Source organism: Mauremys mutica, chromosome 1 (assembly GCF_020497125.1).
Source record: "Mauremys mutica isolate MM-2020 ecotype Southern chromosome 1, ASM2049712v1, whole genome shotgun sequence".
Taxonomy (NCBI): Eukaryota; Metazoa; Chordata; order Testudines; family Geoemydidae; genus Mauremys; species Mauremys mutica.
This window is the reverse complement of record NC_059072.1, coordinates 103,054,088-103,076,467: the sequence shown is the minus strand read 5'-3', so window position 1 is coordinate 103,076,467 and position 22,380 is coordinate 103,054,088. Positions and strand designations below refer to the sequence as shown.

Here is a 22,380-nt window from a genome sequence, read left to right as displayed (position 1 = left end):
AACATGAAACTATAGATCCATATGTATCTATAGTCAAGTTTATGGGACACTTCTCTTGTTGGTTCAACCAACAATTCTAAAGTAGGACTTCAGAAATTTAGGCAACTTACTAATTATTGAAGAATGTCAATTGAGTTCAAATCTACCTTATTAATACATGCTCAAGATTACCACACATTAAACCAAATATAATATACAGGTAATTATTCTGAAGCTATTCTAATTTCTCTGGAGTTTCACAAATACTGTAAGCTCTTATGTTACTTTAACCAAAGGTTCAAATCGTGGTAAAACCTTTAGCTTGCAAACAAATTCAAAGTTTCTTCCTCTTTCTGTGTAAGACACCATTCGTTCTCTTGGCCATAAAATCTTTGTGGTTTCTAGTATGAACTCTCTGAAATAATCAGGATTTCTCACAACTAACTTGTTTGTAGGGAAGCAGTTTCCTCTTTCAAATAGTACTAGGCTTAGTTAATATAAAGAGTTTCTCCAGACTCTATCCCTTCATTAGAGTTAGTGATTCAGTAGTTCCTGAACACCATGATCAGCTTCAGTAATGGAACCCTACAGACAACTATATACAAGAAACCAACGGATCACTATACCTACCTCCACAGATCTAGTAACCACCCCAGACACACCAAGAAATCTGTTACCTATAGCCAAGCCCCAACCTTGTTAAGCTTATGGTCAGAAGCAAGCTCCCCACAGACCAGGACATATCAAGTCAAAGCAGCACCAGACTCTGCCAAAGCAAAAACTGGTAGACACATCTCCACTGCTGTGATGATCAATTGCCCCCCACAACACACCTATCACAATCCATGCGGCTTGCACATGCCTATCACAACATGTGGTTATCTCATCCAGTGTATCAGATGCCCCAATAAAACTATATGGGTTGCTCACACAAAATAATGATAAAGGACAAAACCACACTATCACCCATGGGTGAACACTTTTCACAAAGTGATCACTCCATATCTAACCTCTGTCCTCATCCTCAAAGGAAACCTGCACAGCATCTTCAAAAGACAAGCCTGGGAACTTAAATTCATAACTCCACTGGGTAATTGGAAAAGCCATGGACTTTACAGACACACTGTAACACACCATGCTGACTACTAACCCTCCTTTGTCCCACTACTGCAGAGGTGTTATGGCCCACTTCATTTTAAGTAGTGTCCTTCAACTTGTGGGAACCTCTTATGCTTAATTATCTGTCCCACCTTAGATATGACACCCTGATTACCTTCTCCAGGTCTGAAGAAGAGCTCTATAAACCTCAAAAGCCTGTCCCTTCCACCAGCAGAACTTTTGTCCAATAATTACCTCACCCGCCTTGTCTCTCTTGGTGATTCAGTGTAAGTTCTAGACAACTACGACTAAATTTGTAAGTGAAGTATAAGCACACATTATACACTTTAGTCATTCAAAAGCTTTAACTCTGTTATGTACTGTCTGAGGAGCATTTGGTTTAACATGAGCCGGTCACCACTTGGGTAAACAATTCATGTATAAAAGTCACTTTTGAAAGTGGCATGAAGGTGGCTTCTTCAGCTCAGCTTCACAATTGCAGTGACTGGTTTCTAGAGATTGAGTGAATCACCTGAATGAACTTTAAGGGCTAGTATACACTAGGAGAACTACATAGGTGCAGCTGCATGTCTGGTGAAGACACTCTATACTGATGGGAGAGAGCTCTCGCACTGGCATAATAAATCCACCTATGTGAGAGGTGGTAGCTATGTCAGTGGGAGAAGCTCTCTCACCGACATAGTGCTGTCCACACCAGCACTTAGGTTGGTGTAACTTGTGTTGCTCAGGGAGGTGGCTTATTTGCACCCGAGAGTGATGTAAGTTATATTGAAATAAGTGGTAGCGTAGTCCTGGCTTAAGTATTATGACAGATGTATTCCTATTCTTGTTCTGGATTTTGCTGCAGTCTCTCTAGATAAAGGGCTTGTTGGACACTTAGTTCCTGCCAAGCTAGAGTTTAAATCTACCCTGCACTAGCCTGGGGTGCACTAAATGTCCATGCAGACTCTGCTGCTGGGCACTGAAAGTTCCCTAGTGTGCTTTGATCTACTCTTATTTCAAAGTGCACTAAAGAACTTTTACTGTATGGCAGCAGGATCCACACAGACCCAAAGGATACATCTCCACTGCAAAAAAAAAAAAGTGGTAGAGCGTCTTAGAGCCCATGTCTAAGAACATGCTGCATTGCTAAAAGTAGCTGTGTAGACATTCCTGCTCAGACTATGAGGTCCAAACCCCTTACCAGATTTCAGTTCCCAAGTCATAATGGCTACACTGCTATTTTTAGCACTGTCGTGCAAGTCTGAGTCCATAGCCCCGGGCTCTGAGAATCACTGCTATGGTTTTGTTTTTGTTTTGTTCTTTTCTTCCCTTCGGTGTAGTATGTGGCAGGCTAATGGAGGGTAGATTTACACCCCAGCTTGCCAGAAACCAAGTGTTTATGTAGAGAAGCCCAGAGTTAATAGGGTGCTTGTTAGCTACAAAACTTCAGTTGTTACGGAGCAGGGAGAGCTCTTGCTGTGCAGGCAATGGCAGTCTTGCGCGCTCTCTCTCTCGCGCGCTCTCTTCCATATATTTCAGCTTCAGGGAGCAACATGTTGAACAACAAAGGGCATTTTAAAAATGTTCTGCTCGGTTGTATGGCCTAGTTCCTTTCTTGGAAAAGCTCACTGGGTGTGTGGTGGTGGTGGGGGGGGTTGTTGCGGTGTGGGGAAGGCATGGCAGTCAGAAAGTAACGTATGTTTCTGGCGAAGACTTTACATGTTCAACCAGAACACAAGTTGTGTTCCTTCCCATCGTCCAATGAGAAAACAAGGAGTCCCCTTTATGACTTCTTGTAAATTGTCTGAAAAATTCCAGGTTCTTTGTGCAAGATTTCTTGTGCCATCCGAGTTTGTTTTAGCCATGTTGGGCCATATGTTGAAGACGTGATGGCTCAGTTCCAGCCAGCGACCTACCTCTGCAAGTTACTTTCTGTGGGCCCCTCTACAGTGTGGTTGCCTGGTTGACTTTGCACAACTCCATGACCTTTCCACTAATGGGAGATAACAATTAATGCAATAATATGAAACACACACTTCTCTACCATACTTGAATATTCCCTACACCTCAGTGATAAAGTTAGTAGGATGGCTTTAAGTGTGAAACTATCTGTTCAACTGCCAAGCACACTGTTGATCAAGCTTTATGATCTTAGAAAATTTTGGTTGGTTCATCTTAAAGATTTGCTTTCACATTAGCTTCTCAATATTCCACTTGACTACATCAGCTTCTTTGTGTATAATGCAAAACAAATACCTAATATATAAACACCTTTTTGTTAGAGTAGTTGCTTGTATATATCTTATTGATCACATTTCTATTTAAAATAAACAGCATGGGCCGAACTATTTGCATTGGTTTGTGGTCAGGTTGCTTACACTACAAAACTTCCTTGAACTGAAGGGGTCTATTAAAGAATGCTTTAGACAGTTCTATCAGATAATTAAGCTTTTTAAATGTTAATTGACACCTTTTTAGATTTCCTATCTCTAGTAATAAAATTATACCTTCTGAATTTATATCAAATAACATAGATCTACAGTGTGTTCATTACAAATGTATAGACATAAAGCATATAAAATAGAAGGAATTTACTTAGGCCTGGTCTACACTGTGGTATGGGGGGATCGATCTAAGTTAAGCAACTTCAGCTACATGAATAATGTTAGCTGAAGTCGACGTACTTAGATCTACTTACTGGGTGTCTTCACTGCGGTAAATCGATGGCTGACACTCTCCTGGCAACTTCGTCTGCGCCTCTCGTCCTGGTGGAGTACCGAAGTCGAGGGGAGAGTGCTCGGTGGTCAATTTATCACATCTATTCTAGACGTGATGGATCAATTGCTGCCCGTCGATCCAGCAGGTAATGTAGACAAGCCCTTAGCAAGAGTTTATGGTTAAACCAAGTTAGTTTAGCTTTTACACAACCTATATATCTTGTCTATGAAACACAGAAACGGTACGTGCTGTTTGATATGTTTTAAAAGCTTAGGCCTAAATTAGGCCAGGGATTCTGGCCTGTGTCTTGAGATCTATAATGTTGTTGTTAATTATTTATTCCATATTTTCTGTGTCATCACTAGACCAGTCTATGGCAAGCATTTTGAAGGTTTTCATTGTGGTAGAATATTTATGCTGCATTCCAGTTTATAGGTAAGGTAATAGGTAATAATTGGAGATATACCAATCTCCTAGAACTGGAAGGGACCTCGAAAGGTCATTGAGTCCAGCCCCCTGCCTTCACTAGCAGGACCAATTTTTGCCCCAGATCCCTAAGTGGCCTCCTCAAGGATTGAACTCACAACCCTGGGTTTAGCAGGCCAATGCTCAAACCACTGAGCTATCCCTCCCCCTTAGAAACTAGTTCTGTTGCAACTGTGTTTAAAAACTATTCCTGGTCATGTGGACAAGGCTTTAAAATCATTAAGTCTTCCTGGAAAACTTAGACTATTTTTCAGCTGAGGAACAGTTCACTTTCTAGTATTTGTCACACAATTTCTGTACTTCATTTTTTTCCCTTTTTCTTTTCTTTTTTACTGCTGTAAACACATACATGTAAACTGGCTCTCTTGCTCTGTAAGGCTTCAGCTACTTCTGCAGTGCAGGCCAAATCCTGGCCTTTCTTCTACTTTAGTTCTGCTGCCGCTGCATTCCTCTAATTATGTGATTCTGCTGCACGTTGAAGGTGGGAAGGGTCCGGATATGAAGCACCCAAGAATAGGTTTGTGTGGAACAGATCTGAACTCTGTGGGTTCTCCCTGCGGTGGAGGAGAATTTGGGATGGAAGAAGATGTCATAGTGATGAGCACGTATAAATGTCAATGGATTGTGATCCTTGTGGATCTACTCCCCCTGCCTGTCCCTGAATACGTGAGCTGCAACCTGAGTGGAGCCCTGCTGTGCCCTTACCTTGCAGTAAGCAGTCACCAAGAAGCTCTGCTCCCTGAGTGCAGAGGATTCCTTCCCCCTTTTACCTCCCCTCAACCTTCTCGGGCATTTGACTGAGAGAAACAGAACTTGCCCCTCTATGAAGTCACATACTCCTGACTGACATCATAGTACTTTTCATACCAACCAGATGTTGTCATTCAGCAGAGGACTGTGAGTAGAGATGGAAAAATAAGTCTCCTATTAACTCTTCAATAAACATGTTTCTCATGCAAATGACTCTTGTAACGAAGAGGTGAGGGAAGAGGAATACTGAAAACAGGCCCTATAAATAGAATGTTTCTCAAAGTTTTCCACAAGGCATCAGCTGGATCTTTGAGACAAAGTGTCTTTTGGGAAATTAGCAACTTGACTATGGTATCACTGTAAATACCTTGTAGCGAATGGGCATGTGAGGCATGTTCCAGGTGAGCGTTGGGATTAGTGTTGTACGACTTTCCCTCTATCTGAGTGAAGATGCCAAGTTAAAAACTTTAGCAAGAAACAGGTGCAGAGGTGTAAAAATGCAGTGCCCAACAACAATCAAACTACTTGTTTATTCATTCTTTTCCAAATGGGATGCGGATTTTAAAAATCCATTTTATTTCATTATGTGTGTGTTTAAGAACAAATACATCCCATCCTCCTCCAAGCATGATCCTGGAAAGTTCCATTGAGCTTCTAAAAATAATCAAGCAAGATCTGGGTCCAACTCAGTATTGACTGAACTCAACAGGAGTTTTTGCCATTGCCTTCATTGGGAGAAGCATCAGGTCTACTGTGGGCAACTATATGCGCTCTTTAACAAAGAAGTGCAGTAAAGTCAAAATATCTAATGTCTCACTCTCAAGATTTGTGACTAATCATCCTCCTTTTTAAAGAAGCTTTTAAGAAATATTCCATATAAACTAAGGTTCAGCAAGATCAGTGCTATTTGGGATCAGTGCGTGCCCAGTGATTGATCCTTCACGTCTCCAGTCTTGAATTGTGATGCAATTGTTTTCGGACAACTTGCCAACAGCAAATGGGCAGAGCTCTTATTGACCCAGAGTAGCATCTGGAAGCAATGGCATTATTAATACAATAAGCAAAGTTTTCTGTGAATTACTGTGCTACTCTGTGGAGCTGATGAGCTGGTTAACACCTTTTACTTATTTTGTAAGGATCCAGAGCTGGAAAGGAATTAATGTAGTTGTGAAGCACTGAGAACTAAAATAGCAGTGATTCAGTTATAGTAGAGCCAAATCATCTTAAAATTAAACTCTATTGCGTTAGAGATTTTTACTTTTCTGATACCTATATTCTTAACCTCTCTGATAAGAGAAGGAAATGTAATACGGTGATATTGGATAAGCCTCACACATTATATCTAAGCTGTTATCTCAGGGGGCTGTATAAGAAGAAGCTACTTTTCGTCTTGTATGTTATGGGAATCCGATGAGCAGAATGTCTAGTTCTTAAGGTTACTAGATAATTTACAAATCTAGTTCTCTTTGGGAATATTTTAATTTGCATAACTTTCAAATAGGTTGTGTGCGATATCTATTTTTTCTTTAAGTAATAACAAAATATGTTGGATGGCCCTAGGGACCAGGAATCTCATGGATGGTGGAGGATCTCTCTCACTTGAAAGTCACTTTTAACTATGGCTCAAACCATTAGTGATTTGAAATTCACTAGCATCTGATAGCTTATGTATAAGTAGTTGTGTGCCCATCATAGAGATGCCCCCTAGTTTCAACTCTGCTTACTGTCTAATCTGAGATACCAAGGACTGAACTGGCAGGAAAGCAGAATTACCCTTTTGCTTCTTGAGATGGTCGTTCAAGTCAGAGTTGAGTCATCGAGGGATGCTTGCGCTGTTGTTGCGCCTCTCCTATGGACAGCCCATTTCCAGGGCTGCCTATTGAGCAATTTTCCCATGCATCAGTAGTATGTTGCCAGATTGTTCACATTTTAAAGGAACTTTTCTATTTTTATTTCTATTTACAGAGTACACTGGCTTCACTGAGGTGTGTGTTTTTTTTTCCAAATCTATTCCACATACGCGTGATATATTCCCTCTTTTATTTTCCCCCCTCCTGCTGCAAACCTATGGGCCAGCTCTGATGTCTCAAGCAGCGGCTGTGTAAATATTTATTAATGCGACCGTCATCAAGGCGAAAAAAAAGTTGCTTCATCCCATTACGCAGGAAACCCTTAACTTCTGCCTCTCTCTGAGGGTGCAGTCAGTGAGAACAGGAAAAGTTCATAATTAGAGTTGGTTTGACAGACTTTGCTCTCTTGGTTCCTGTTTCACTACAGACTGTCATTCATGTAACTGGCAGGTTTTATCTGTTATTGAGGAGACTTCCCCATCAATCTCAAGCCCAGCACTGTGTAGTGAAGGAAAATGGAGCTTGCAGATCTCTTGAAATTTGTCTTCATGGAAATCAATGGAACAACTGTAACAGTGGCTCTGCTGGTGATCCTCCTAGTGTTACTCTATTGGTAAGTGTATTCATACTAATATGAGACCTATGTAATACTGAAAGCCAGCCAAAAAATTAGCTCCAGGAGTAGATTCTCCTAGCAGGAATTCAGCACAAGTGTATCCCCCCAATCAAAATATCTTAGTGTTTTATTTTAAGAGTCTGGAGTGGAGGCAGATGCAGAGATTAAAGGAAGAAAATAGACACTTGTTAGAAAGTCTTGTCAAATTTGCGAGATAATTTTGTCTTTTCTATACGTTTTTTTAATTTATTTTTTAATTTCCCTATTAAAGTCTAGGTTTTTAGAGTAATTTCTATAGAAACATATCAAATTTCTGTTAATACCTCCTGGTTTCATCCCCACTAAGTTTCCATGTGAGAGATGTTGAAGGTGGTCAGATTTGAAAAGGAAAAAAGTATAATGTCACTTGCAGAGTCTCAATGGACCTTTTTCTCTCTTGATCTTACCCACGCCCTTTGCTTGGCTTTTCAACTCAAACCTACCAGCACTGTAAACACTACTTGAGTTCCCTTGCTTATTTTTTTTTCTTCACATTGAGTACATAGTAGACTGTTTGTCAACCTAATCATAAACATAGTAGGGGATGTGGAGGGAGGCTTATAAAGTAGGAAAGAACTGGATTACAGTGGACAAAGAACCTTGCCTACGTGTGCTGATTATCTGTTAGGCAAATTAGCAATAGTTTAGTAAAAACAGAGATGGCAGTAGAGCTGTACCTCAAATCCTCCCCACTCGCCCCATCATCAACCATTGTTCTTTGTTTCTGTGTGTCCAAGGAAGAGATTACAGGAAAATATTAGGAAATCTAAGATCAATACAGTCTTTAGACCACCAGCAAAGATAAAGATAAAACACAGTAATAACACCGTAGTGTACTACAGACGTTTCTGTAGGTGTGTTAATGAGAGATGCTCGTCTGCATGTGCCTTGATTCTTGAATCTCTTAGGGCCTCATCCATTTCTATTTAAGTCAGTGGGCGGGGGGGAGGAGAGGGGGAACTCCTGCTGACTTCAAAGAGAGTGAGGTTGGGCCCTAGGTGATTTGGCAGAATGTATTAAATAGATATGTTGGTGATCCAGTTTGGTTTAAAATAATAATTGACCGAAACCTCCTTTGAAAAGTTACAGTCCAACCCATCTGTTTTGTGGTCTGTTTTTTGAGATCCAGATCAATCGCCCTGAAGATTCTTGCTGCAGCACACCCAATGTCCAGTGTGGATTGTGGTTTAAAAGCCACGATCTGGCCCATAATCATTACTAAAGCAAAACTCCCATTGACGTCAATGGGGATTTTGCCTGAGTCAGGAGTGCAAGATCAGGCCCGCACATTAGTTCATGATGTTTAGACCATAGGAGACTTTCAGCTGCAAGGAGGGGAACCCCAACTCCTAACAATTTAGGGAGATAGAAAAGGGTCTGGAGAGCCCCCACTGGGGTGGGAGGTTGCAGGCAAAGCCACAATTACTGCTTGTTAACAAGCTTCCAAAAGTGCACAGTTCTGAGAAGTGCATGTATCTGCCATCAGGTGTGCATTTATTAATATAATAAATCTACATGCTGACCCTGTCCAGTGTGTGTGCTTTTCAGGAATCCCTAACTCTCTGTTAAATCAAAAGCAATCATTTGTTCAGACTAAGGGCTTGTCTACACTTCCTGGGGGATCGACAAGTGACAATTGATGCGTTGGCGATTTGATTTAGTGGTTCTAGTGAAGACCTGCTAAATCAACCCCAGATCGCTATCCCGTCGACTCCTGTACTCCACCGGATTGAGAAGAGTAGGGGGAGTTGACGGGAGAGCGTCTCCCATCGACGTCGTGTAGTGTGGACCCCGCGGTAAGTAGGTCTACGCTACAATTACACTATTCACGTAACTCAAATTGCGTAGTTTAGATCAAATTTCCTCTGTAGTGTAGACGAGGTCTAAGTCCTGGGCAAAATTCATTGTTGGCATCAGTAACCATGTAACTCTATTGACTTAATGAAGTCCTGTTTCGTCAGTCATGGATTTGACCCACAGCCTGTGCTGAACTTCAGCTTTCAAGCTTCGTTTCTTTTGGGCATAGATTTATTTAAAAGAGTGTAGTTAGAATTGTTTGAAGCAGGAAAAGAGGGGGGAATCGTCATTAGGTTAGAGATCAAGCATCCAATGTTTTCCCCTGAAAAAATGCATGTTTTGTGACGTTATAAGCCTGTGGGAAAGAAGTTGGACTGAGTGTGCAGTTCTAACAATATGGTGCTTACTATCAGTGCAATTGCAATTATAACTCTTGCTGCTGATCTGTGGAGATGTATTAATACAAACGTAGATAATTAAAGGATACAGATGCCTGGAGGCCATTATTTCAATGAAAAGACACTGTGTTTCTCAAACTTCTAGTAGAATGTGTTGGGCAACCTATCCGAGCTGTCTGGTGAAAGTTCACCTAGCGAACATAATCTTTTCACCATCCATTTGTTGTTTATTTCATTAAAATGTAATGATTCAAGCTGTAGGGTTAGTGGCTTGAAATCCATCTGCAACCGTAAGAAGAGAAGTGGTTTCTGCTGTTTGTTAGAAGCCTATCAACCTTTTCCAACCTAGCTGCTATTTATAAGGAGCTGTTAGCTCTGCTGTGTGTTATAAAAACTCCTTCAGGGCTGAAACCTTGCAAGCAGGGAATTATTGAAAATAATACGCATATGGTTGCTAATAGAAATGTGTCCATAATTCTAGAGAGCATTTACTCGCTACATTCATGCGGCATATGCCATTGTGCAGCTCCTTTGTAGTGTCACTGCACATGGCTATGATGGCAGGAACAATTACGTAGTTAAGATTCCATGAATGTTTCCATCCTAAGCCCCTATTTTCATTTGCTTATAACTTTCTGAAATTTTCATTTTTCAGGCCTGACGTCTGCCTGAAGGTTCCTTTTTATTTGCTTGTTTAATTTTGAGTGAAAATGGTTCAGCCATTTTGCATGTAAGGAGTGGGAAATGATTGCAATGTATCTCAAACACCTCTTCAGCAGAAATGTATGATTTATGTTATAGTAATGCCTAGAGACCAGCCAAGATCAGGGCCCATTGTTCTAGGCACTATACAAACAGAGGGTAAGAGTATGTCTGTACTGGCATAGCTACGTCACTGTAGCCCCATAATGTAGACACAGCCTACACCAACAGAAGGGGAATTGCCATCTCTGTAAGAACACCACCTCCCTGAGCGACAGTAGCTACGTTGATGGAAACACTCTCCCATCAGTATAGCTGTGTCTACCCTGGGGGTTAGGTCAACATAACTATGTCAGTCTAGAGGGTGGTTAGGTCACCACCCCTGTTGACCTAACTTTCAAATGTAGACCAGGCCTAAGAGACAGCCCCGGGCTCTGAGAGCTTAAATCTAAATAAACAAGACAAGATAAAGAGAAGGTGGGGAGGAGAGGCAGGCAAAGCATAGGTGCCAACTCTGTGGTGCTCAAGCATCCACTGAAAAAAATAGGGGGTGCTCCGTACCCTCAGGGCTGAATTAATCTTTTGTGGGACCCGGACCATGTCCCTGCTCCCCAAAGCCCCTGCACACTACTCGCATGGAGGGGATGGGGCAGAAAGGAGCACCCACCGGCAAGAACAAAAGTCAGCACCGGTGAGGCAAAGGGATATAAGAGCAGAGTGAATAATGTGATGCTGGCAAATGTTATGTTAGTTCTACAACTTTTTAAAAATCATTTTTGGAGGTTTGTTAGGGGACTAAGTAAACAGGCAGCTGTGGAGGGACTGGGGAAAAATTAGGAAAGGATGGAGGGCAGGTGGAGTCCGGCAGAAGTGGAGTGACTGTGAAGGAGGTAAGGCCAGGAGGGATTGGTGCAAGCAGCCAATCAGCACATGGAGGGTGACTGTCTAGAATAAAATGATTGATGACCTCGCCAGTGTCTGGTGATCCTTGCTTCCTTGAGTCTTCTGAAGAAAACTGTTTTAGGTTTCACCGAGTCATGACCCTTTGAAAATCACACTCTACACACACATTCCCCCCCCCTTTTTTTTTGTTACATAAAGTTCCCAAAATGCACAGGTCCGATGTAAAACCTTTATCTCATTATGAAAGTACTCTCTGTTTGTTTGTTTGTTGTTTTTTTTTAATTAAGTGGGTAACATTTATAGTGGCTATCATCTGTTACTATTTTTGTCCTTCATTTAGCAACCTGTGTTATTAAACCAATTCAATCTTTACAGTTTTACAAAATACAAATTTGGCCACATTTTCAGTGTTCATTTAGCACGTTGGGTGCTGAATTCTGTTGAAAACCTGGCCAAATGTCATAGAATGCTGCTGTGTGTTGAGCACACTTGAAAATCTGTCCACTTCTTCTCCCTCCATTTCTCTGATAACCAAAATGGATACTCTGATGAATTACAGTCTTTTTTTGTTCTGTGTTTGCACAACACCTAGCACAATAGGGTCCTGATCTATGACAAAGGCTCAAATAATTAATCATAGTAATTTATCAGAAAAGTTCCTCCTAAGCGGACTTTCCTCTTCTAGCTCCCAATGTGAAGACTAGCAGTCTATTCACTTAACCTTTCTGTGGCTGTTTCTCCTCATCTTCAAAATGGGGATAATAATATCTCAAAGGCTTAATTAGTATCTGCAGAGCCCTTTGATATGCTACAGTGAAAGATGCTCTAGTGTAGCTGTGTAAAGTAGTAGTATTCATTTTCATTTTAACTAGATGCTGAGTTGGGTCTCTCATGCTTGGCTGTGGGTGCAAACATCATTTTGTGGCTTTCCTTTTGCTGTCTGTGAAACTGTTGATAAAATGAAAACAGGAACATATCTTTTCTTTTAAAGTTTAATGTACCATAAGCTTTACATTATGAAGACACTGTCACAGCTTTCTGATGCATGTGTTCAAACTAGATTTTCAACTGCTTGTCTAAACAAACCTGATTTTTAGAAAATTGGAAGTTGAAGGGGAGGTGTGTTTCTGCATGTGAGAGAGACACACATTTGTCATTCCATGCTTAGATTTTACCCATTGTGAAACAGGGACTTACGATGTCCTTGCCTGGTGCTGTAAAGCCAAATAATTCAAAAGGTATCAGTTTTACATGTAAAATTGTTTATTGCTTGTATGATACCTAGAGGCGCAGATCAGAGATCTGGTCTAGATAATGTCCACACATAATAAAAAGACAATCCCTTCCCCAAAGAGCTTACAGTTTGTATAAACTAGAGAAGAATTGGAACTAGAACAATTCTCTTAAACCCTCTCTGCCCCTGAATTTTAGGAGTTTGGAAAAGTTGAGAGTTGGATCAGCAATTAAACCTTGGTCTGGATTTGGATGAGAGTTCACAGCTGAAACCCATCTCTAACTGACCAATTTAGAACACTCAGCCTTTGGGACAGCTTGGTTTCAGATATTTCAACCACTTAACATTGGGAATGTTTAGATCTGGGGTTCTGGTGAGGTCCCAGAGAATACAGGTTTAAAAAAAAAATCAAATCCAAGCCCTAGTTTTGTAAAACCAAAACCCAGATTATAAGACTTTGCAAAACTTAAACCAAAACTGTCTCTCTCTTCTCACCCATCTCCAATAATGTGTAATCTAAAAGCTGGGTAAAAATGAATTGTATCGTAACTTTATGATGATAAAACTGTAGTGCCTTGTGAAAGGTACCAGATCAATAGGACTGGAAACTGGGGTACAGTACTACATTATAAAAGCAGCAAAGAGTTCTGTGGCACCTTATAGACTATCAGACGTATTGGAGCATGAGCTTTCGTGGGTGAATACATCCGACGAAGTGGGTATTCACCCACGAAAGCTCATGCTCCAATACATCTGTTAGTCTATAACAGGGATCGGCAACCTTTCAGAAGTGCTGTGCTGAGTCTTCATTTATTCACTCTAATTTAAGGTTTTGTGTGCCAGTAATACATTTTAACGTTTTTAGAAGGTCTCTTTCTATAAGTCTATAATATATAACTAAACTACTGTTGTATGTAAAGTAAATAAGGTTTTAAAAATGTTTAAGAAGCTTCATTTAAAATTAAATTAAAATGCAGAGCCCCCAAGACCAGTGGCCAGGACCCGGGCAGTGTGAGTGCTACTGAAAATGAGCTCGTGTGCCGCCTTCGGCACACATGCCATAGGTTGCCTACCCCTGGTCTATAAGGTGCCACAGGACTCTTAGTCTGGATCTGTAAAAGCAGCAAACACGGCTACCCCTCTGATACTTACTACATTATACTTACCCACTGGATGCTGATGTCGTGTGGGCAGTGCCGGCTTCTTCTCACAACATCAGTCCTCATTAGCTGAAAGGCCTATCTCTGAACTGCCCTCTAGCCCTTAAGATCTGAATGGGCATGGAGATTAACTACACTGCTAAGACTGCCAGGAATTTGAATGTGATGGTTTTGAGACATGCACCTGTTTCCACAGAAACTGTATTGAGACTCCCTGTTTCATTTTTTTTGTTACAACAGTGCTGTATCCCAAAAGGGTGAAAAAAGTCCCCTAGTATATCCTCAGGGATATTGCTGGTGTGTGTGCTGTCTCTTTGTGAGCTAAAGTATTCATACCATATCTGGGTGTATTACGTTCAGTTTAAAAGGCAAAGTATGAGTTGCCCCTGTTGATGACCTAGTGAAATTACTGTCCTCAATAAGGGAGCTGCCTCATGGATAGCTGACTGGGAGAGGGAGTGAAAACTTTGAGGATTGATACACTTCCCTGAGAGAGTTTCTGTAGCAATTGGACAAAGACAAGAAAATATGATCAACCAAAGGGGAAAGGAAGAGAGAAAAGAGAAATTAAAATCTCAACACTTTAATTTTCCACCTAAAAATAAAAATCTTCGTTCTTGGGAAAGAGGAAAAAAGTGCTAATGGAAGGAAACTGTTTCTTGTCAGACTCTTTAAAAGGATGTCTTTGTGTGTGGTTTTTTTTTTTTTTTTTTTTTTTTTTTTTAATTTTGGTTTGCAGATGATATGAAATTAGGATCTAGTGACGCCTGCGGTCTGTTTCTTTGAGTACAACAAACCCTATGATTTACTAAAGGACTAAAAACCCAGATAAAAAGCAATTTCACTTCTAAATAAATTCATCTTCCATCATGGTATAAAAGGGGAAAATAATTACACTGCTTTAGTTAATCTTCTTTGGAGGCAATGGTGTTGTACTGCTTCTCTTTCAGGTCTTGCTAAAGTTTTGTTTTCTTAATGCAAAGGTGGCCAACCTGAGCCTGAGAAGGAGCTAGAATTTACCCATGTACATTGCCAAAGAGCCACAGTAATACATCAGCAGCCTCCCCATCAGCTCCCCCCCCCCCCCGCTCCCAGCGCCTTGCCGCACCTCCCGATCAGCTGTTTGTGGTGTGCAGGAGGCTCTGGGGGTGAGGAATGAGGGCATGGCAGGCTCAGGGGAGGGGGCGGAAAGGGGTGGAGTGGGGGCAGGGCCTGTGGCAGAGCCAGGGGTTGAGCAGTGAGCACTCCCAGGCACATAGGAAAGTTGGTGCCTGTAGCTCCAGCCCCAGAATTGGTGCCTATACAAGGAGCTGCATATTAATTTCTGAAGAGCCGCCTGTGGCTCCGAAGCCACAGATTGGCCACCCCTGTCTTAATGCATGTTTGTTTCAAGATAACGTTCTTGAAAATATGAGCCAAATGTGAATTTATGTCCATTTCAATAAAAAGTACTAAAATTATTTTCTGAAATTTATCAAATCAGATGTTGGGGCAAGGGGTTGGCTCTGAAACCTTCAAAGCAGTAGGAGTTCTACTGGCCGTTCCTACCAGTTTTTATGCATCAGTAGGGGTGGGAAAACTAGTTTGGATAAAACAAGAACTTGTGCAAATCAGGCTTTTAATTCAAAGATTGAAAGACTTTTGACCTCCCCTCCCCCCCCCATTTTTTCCAAGTAATTTCCTTTTTTCCCCCACATAACGCTGCACTACTTTGTTCCTGTTTGAACCACATGTGTTGAAATCCCCCAAGTGCAGGCTAACTTCAAGCCTTATGAGAGCATGCTTTTACAAGACTTCCAGCCCAGCTTCACAGATTCAAGGCATTCAATTAAGCATCCAAACTTTGGGCTGCTGGGAAGTGGTTTTCACTAGTAATAGGTGATCCAGCAGGAAACAGAAGTCTATTTAACATGCTAAGAGGCTAATGTAACATGCTGAGGCCCTCCTGTTTGTGTAGTAGCAGCCTGAACCCAATTTGCATTCTGGTCCCTCCCTAAATTAGGTCTCTCTTGAAATCTGACCCTCTTTCTCCCGTTCCATTCATGAATGACCAGCTACACAATGAATGACCTCAGCTTCTAGCCCACTGCAGAAGATGCTGAACACCTGGTGGGATTGGGGCCCCAAAACAGATCCTTTCTCTGGTTCTCCCATTACTAGTACTAATGGGCTGAGTGACCCACGTTTTATAATCTGGTAACCTCACAGAGTGTGGTTAACCCTATACTAGTAATCAGGTTGACAGGTGGTGGCTGGGTGGGAAACCCTTCCTTTTATCCTCATCTGGCCCTGTTGGCTGCTTTTCAGAGAATGGCCCTTAAATTGGAAGAAATGCTTTGTCTTGTTCAAAGGTTCCACCACATGAGATTGCAAGGATCTGACTGAACACGAAATGTGGGCAAATTACCACTGATGACAGAAAATCTTGCAACTCCTCATTGCTTCTGTCATACAGTCTTACATCAAGCAAATTTGGGTTTTCCACTAAAATGTCAAATATAATATGCTATTGGAACTGTGCAATGTGTGACTCCCCCTCTGAGAAAACCAGTTGGCTCTGGATGGGCCAGACCAAGCTTTGCCTGAAAGGGAGCAGAGTAAGCAAATGAATTCTGATTTGGAAGAGTGCCTGGCCCCTAATGACTAAATATCTTTAGTTCTGAAAACAAGGAAGATCTGATTAAGAACTGGTATGAAGTTCTGTCACAATATTAATTTGTGCTGTTTTTTCTGAAAACAAAGATCTCTTTATTTGGGGTGAGGTGGAAAAGGAGTTCCTTGAAATCATTTTTGTGGCTTCAGAGCAAAATACTTTTAGTATCGTCAAAGGATAAACTATAAAGACCCTTTTATTTCTGATAAACCCGTGTGCTTCCTGAGTGCTGTGTAACGTTGATACCCTCTGTCACGGAGTCCCCGGGCGATGCTCTGGAACTGCTCCCCACAAAGCCAGTCAGGACTTTGGGGGAGCCTCCTCTCCCTCGGAGCAGACTGCCTTCAGGGCAAGAAGCTCACACAGCTTCACCTCCTGGGTCTCTTCTAGGAGCATTCAGCATGTGCCCCTCCGTTTGCTTCCCACAGCGAGTCCGCCCAGGCGGGGTCCTGGGGAAGCCAGAGGGTCCTGCATCCCCACTTCGCAGTCAGACGTGACTCTTAGCCAGCCAGTAAAACAGAGGTTTATTTAGATGACAGGAACACAGTCCACAACAGGTCTTGCTGGTACAGACAACAGGACTCCCTTTAGTTAGGTCTGTCTGGGGCCCTAGGGAGGCCTGAGCCCCGTTGGGAGGCCCGAGCCCCGTCGGGGCTCTCCTCCATTTTCCAGCCAGCTTCCAAAAACTACCAAACCCCCTCCAGCCCCTCCTCTCTGGGCTCTGTCTCTTTCCTGGGCCAGGAGGTCACCTGATCTCTTTGTCTCCAACACCTTTAGCATCCCCTTGCAGGGGGGAAGGGCTCAGGCCATTAGTTGCCAGGCGACAGAGTGTCGGCCAAAGCTGAGGCCCCCCCACAGCATTCAGAGGAAACATTAAAAACAGTCCCACTTCCTCTCACCCTCATTTCTCTCCTTAAAGGTGACATTCAGAGGACCAGCACAAGATCTAGGCACCATTTTAAGCCCTCAAAATAGGGCTTAAGTAGCGCCTAGGCCTTGAGTTGACTTTCTGCATAGGAATGAATTGCACCATATTAGTGTCAGGTCAAAAAATCCATACCTGGGTTGTTTAGTCTTATGTAAATAAATAAATAAAAAGGACACTTAAATTATTCAGGCATAAAGTTTGATTTAGAGTAGGGAGATTGGTTCTAATTGTGCACTGAGGGTTGTCCTGTAGAAGACATTAGATCTTGGGACTCCGCTGGAAAACTTTTAGAGCTCAGGTGGGAAACAGCCCTCCAATGCTGTAAAGTGAGTTAAATCAAACAAAAAGGTCACGATTGCTGGATCACCCCGGCACAAGCTGACAGCGGCTTGGCTGCTGGCCTTCATTTCTGGTGAGCAGGGATGTGACTGCAGAAACTGCCCACAGCCATTGCTCCACTGTGGGCTTGGATCTGGGCTGGTCTAGCTTTGGCAGGGCCAAGTTTCACAAGAGACAAGTTGACTCAATTCCTTTTTCAGGAAGCTTCTGCTCCTGGGGCTTCTGTGGAGCCCCTACCAGATTGCACTGGGAGTAGGGAGACCTGGATTCTGTTTCTGTCTCTGCCACTAGCCTGATGTGTGGCTTTGGGCAAATGACTTGCCTCTCTTTGCCTGTTTGCCCTCTGTCTGTGTTGTGTATTTGGGCTCTTGGGGGCAGGGACTGTCTGTCTGTGTCTGTATAGTGCCTAACATAAAGAGAGTCTGGGTTGGGGCCTCTACACACTATTGCAATGCAACTAATAAGCTGTTTTAAAGATGTTGCTTTCCCCTGGCAGAACCCCAGGGGGGAAGGGGCTCTGGTGCTAGGAGGGAGTGCAGAACACTCCCTAGCTTGAAGTAATAATAGCAACCAAATGCTTTATAGTTTTGTTCAAGGGCTTTCTGCACCCCCGCTCTAAAAATTGTTCTGCTGCCCCTGCCAAAGAGAGGATATTGGCAGCACCACTGCCTGCCTCCCTCCCTCCCCTGGAATAAATACCTCCCTTCCCCTGGTTCAGTTGCCCTCATTCAAGGGGTATAGATCTGCAATTTAAATTATTTGAAATACTCTGGGCCAAACTCTCCTCTGGCCTAACTCCACTGATTTTAAACGGATTTAATCCAGCAGGCAATTTGGCCTTGACTGATCAGACTTTCTGAGAAGTTGAACAGTAAACATAAAAATTCTCCCTGTGCCATTCCTCGCCTCATATGTATTCCAGAGTGTTCTATCAATGGCAACTTTTATTTTTCCCTCCACCCTCTCAAACTTTTTAAAAATCCAGCTATGGACCCTCATAAATAATGTTTCATTCTCTTTTTTTTCTCTCTCTGCTGGCTCAGCTGCAGTTAGCTAGTGCTTTCCACAGGCCTGGGTACCCCTCTCAGAGAGAAGTGGAAGTAGGTACTTGTGCAGTATTTGATAGACCTGCTTGAAAATTACTGGTGAAAACTTCCTTGAGGGTGCAAAAAAATGGCTATTTGGACAAATGTTAGTGAGAATTTTCATTTTTGTCAAAAATCTTGGGGTACATTTGTTGAAAAATGATTTTTTTAACAAAAAACAAATGTTTTCTCTTTTTCAAGAAAACCTGAAAAACTTTGAAAATGGAAATGTTTTGCTTTCCTCTAAGTTTTTGACAGAAAACAAAATACATGTTTTGAGGGTCTCTAGTGTATGATAACCATGGATGAATAGGCAGCAGAAGGAACGCAAAGTAATTTTATTTTATAGGTCCTATTAAAAAGAATTTCACTTTATTTTTGTTTTTAACTTTCCTAGGAACAGAGAAGACTTAAAGAATAGATATTTCGGGCCCAGTTCTCCAGGGCCATGCACTTTGTGTCATTATTTACATCGGTGCAGTTTCTGTTCTGATCTGGTAGCATTTTACACCCACTTTCTGTGGATGTAAATGACTATATAGAGTGCAGGACAATGGCAAACCAAGGCATTGGTATTTGCGTGGTGGAGTGTACCCATTGGTTATAACTATGGTAACCCCCCACATCCTCCCCATCCCTGATGTCCCCCCGCCCTTCCTCTCAGTTCCCTGGAAAATTCAGTAATGTAAGGGATAGATTTGGAAATGATCAGTAGGCAGGAAGGGTACAAAGAGGGTTATTGGGGCTAAACAAGTTGGCTGGGTAATGACAGGGTGATTGTTCTTGAATGGGGTGAGGAGGTAGATGGCTGAGGAGGAAGAGCAGCGTAGACATGATCATATGGGGAAAAGTCAAAAGGCCGTGTGGAGAGGAGGGAGGGAAGATGCTGATTGAGGATGGAGGAGTGAATCACATGGCTAGTTGTGAAGGAAGCACTGGACAGCTGGGAGTGGCTGCAATCCAATATAGTCCACACGTATGATGCTTTTTTATCCCAAAAGAGCTTTTTTGTAAATACTCTCTTGATAGAGATGTAACAAGATATAGATCTTTACCTAGAGGTTTACCGTATGGGATGTGAGAGAGACATTGCAATGCAGCCACCTCAGGGATGGAGGAGCAGCAAGCCGATAGCATGCTGCATGACAGTGGTTGAGAGGAGGAACTGTGGCCAAGGATGGTGGTGCCTTACTCCTGTTCTGGGAGCTGGGGGACTTCATGTGATCTTTAAAGTTTACAGAGAGCAAATGGGACTTCAGTTTGGCCTGAAAGGTTTGTGTCAAGCTGTAACAAATGAGTCCACGTTGAGTTTTACACAATATATCTGCATCTATGGTTTTTAATTGTGTATCCCTGAAGGGTCTTGCCCCAGAGCTGTGCTTGTGACCTCTATACTTTCACGTTAATGGAAGTGCCAGTGAACTAGAATAATTAGCAATGCAAAGCAGAATGAAAATCACAATTTTTAACTCTAAGGCGTCTGAGTTAGATACCCAACTCCCACTGAATTTCAAAAGGATTTGTGTGCCAACTTTCTTAGGTTCCTTTGACAAATCTCGATCCAAATGCATACACCAATGTTAACTTGCAACCTTATATCTATCTAAAGTCAGAGCACCGTAAAGACACTATTTGTTTTGTTTGTTCAGCTGGCCAGAGGCATTCAAAGAAAAGGAAAGTGACAAATTGTCAGGAACTTGTTTAGGTAACAGAATCTTTGCTAATCGGATCACAGTATAAGTTTTATAGTAGGAAAAATGGAAACTGTTTTTTTGTGTACTGGTGGATTTTGAAAAGACCAGTGGGATACAGTTTGTTCTAGATTGTTACACCTTTCTGTGAAAGTCTTGGGGGAACTGTAACTGAACCAAACATTTTCTCAAGAGGCATGTTGGACCCAGAGCTCTGGCTGAGAGAGACAGGCACAGCTGTGGGAGAGTAAAAACTTAGTAATTCAGGAAAAAACCTACAGCTATTCTGAAACTAAATGAGGAGGCAGCTAGTGTTGTTCAGATGTCTCCTTTTCCAGGGTATTTGATGTAGATATTACCCTTAGGTCTGCTTTCTTTCCTATTTGTTTCTAATACATAATGCTTTTGCTTAATCTAAATAGAACTGGTGTTGACTTGTATCTGGGGAAATGATTGGCTGATGATCTCAAATAAAACAGAACTCTTCCCCCTGCAGAGAGGGAGAAGGTGAGATCCTGTATATGAGTCACAAAGGAGGGAGAAGGCTGTGTTCTTCCCCTGGAGCAGTGCCATAGAGGGATTTCGGGGATATATTGTGTGCACAAGATGGTCAAATAATCCAGGGCACTATAGCACCTACAACCAAAAAAACATATGGTAATTAGCATATTTACCATGGAAACATTAAGGTCTACGTTGATCCTGTTGTTGGGATTCAAACCTGCAGGGCTAGGGGTTTGTGGTATTTCAAACCCTATGCTTTGTCCACTAAACCATCTTCTCAGTGTTTAGTGATGGGTTTGTAATCAGAACAGAGTCCCTGACTATTAAGGAAATGGAGAACTCCTCCTTAAGGGGCTTGTTAATAAACTGTTTCCTCTGAAGGACCCTTTTCTATTTAATTTTGACATTTTTAGGGATTCTACGCAGCCACCTCTTCCGCTCCCCCTCCCTCTTGTTTACGTTCCTAAGCCAGAGTATCACCAAGCAGTGAGCTCTGTGCCATGGCAGCATTTTATATTTTGAGCAGAGATAAAAATCTCATTCCTTCTATAAACAAAACAAATCAAGAGATGGTGCCCCAGAGAACCATTTCTCTGTAGCCATTTTCCTCCAGCTGCTTTCTATTCCATGCAGTTTGCAATGCACCATATGAAATACGCATGTGCCTGCCTGTGTGCGTGGAACGCAGGTTTCCTCCAGACAGCAGTCACTGCTGTTCCATCATAAACACTGATTTTTACAGTGCTGTAATAAGAAGATTACTAATAGAGCTGAGATGTTTGGTTATTTAGCAATGAGAGACAGCAAGAGCACTGCAGTCATGGGCACTTTGTCTTCACTGTGAATAGTTTGGGTTATACATGGGGATGGGAGAGGGTGGCAAATATTGGGGTGCATTTTCACTGAAGAGGGACCAAGCTCTCTTGCTGACAGCTAGCTACCTTGTGGGTGGTTGCTGGATATATTTCCCCTACCCACACTTGCAGGTCTGCCAGTTTCTTTAGTAGGGACTTGATGATTCCACTCAGACCTGGGACTCCAGCAATCTAGAATTCTCTTCATTCACTGCACTGCTGTGTTTGCCTCAGAATGAGGCTCGATAAGACAAAACCAAGATGGTGACTGCAGCAAGCATAAACTGATAGTTGTGAGACAGGGTTCAAATCTGCTGAGTTCTCTAAATGTCACTCCTTCTCACTAGATACTTCCCCTCTATTAATATCCCTTGGCCCTCTGCATTAGTAAGGAGTCTCTGAGACTTAGTGGGTCTCAAACAGTGAATCTGAAGGCCTCTCAAACTTGGCTCTGGCTTTTTAATAGAACTGACTTTATCAATGGGGGGGGGGGGGAATCTTGCTACAGCAGTCAGTGACTCTAAAAAGCTCCTTTTACATTTGTATTTATTTCTGCAGTACATTGCTATGAATGGCCAGGAGGAAGAACAGAG

The 22,380-nt window shown here is 42.2% G+C and overlaps 1 protein-coding gene and 1 long non-coding RNA gene across 7 annotated transcripts in view; one reads left to right on the top strand and one right to left on the bottom strand.

Moving 5' to 3' along the window:
• The window catches only part of TBXAS1 (thromboxane A synthase 1), a 329,156-nt gene that overhangs the window by 11,977 nt on the left and 294,799 nt on the right, over positions 1 to 22,380 (top strand). For 2 of the 6 annotated variants that reach the window (XM_044988623.1, XM_044988630.1), the window contains exon 2: positions 7,335 to 7,497. The exons of 2 other annotated variants lie outside the window; for them this stretch is intronic. In XM_044988623.1, the coding sequence (XP_044844558.1) occupies positions 7,400 to 7,497 (98 nt within the window). In that variant the 5' untranslated portion in view covers positions 7,335 to 7,399. Of the gene's footprint in view, positions 1 to 5,209; positions 5,436 to 7,334; positions 7,498 to 22,380 lie in introns of those variants that run through there. 2 more of the 6 variants (XM_044988637.1, XM_044988639.1) reach the window with 2 other exon arrangements.
• Positions 2,965 to 5,075, bottom strand: LOC123350210. Its single transcript, XR_006573728.1, has 4 exons — positions 4,990 to 5,075; positions 4,634 to 4,838; positions 3,779 to 3,959; positions 2,965 to 3,073 (listed from the first exon to the last, which is right to left on the bottom strand). It is a non-coding gene; the product is annotated as an uncharacterized LOC123350210 (long non-coding RNA).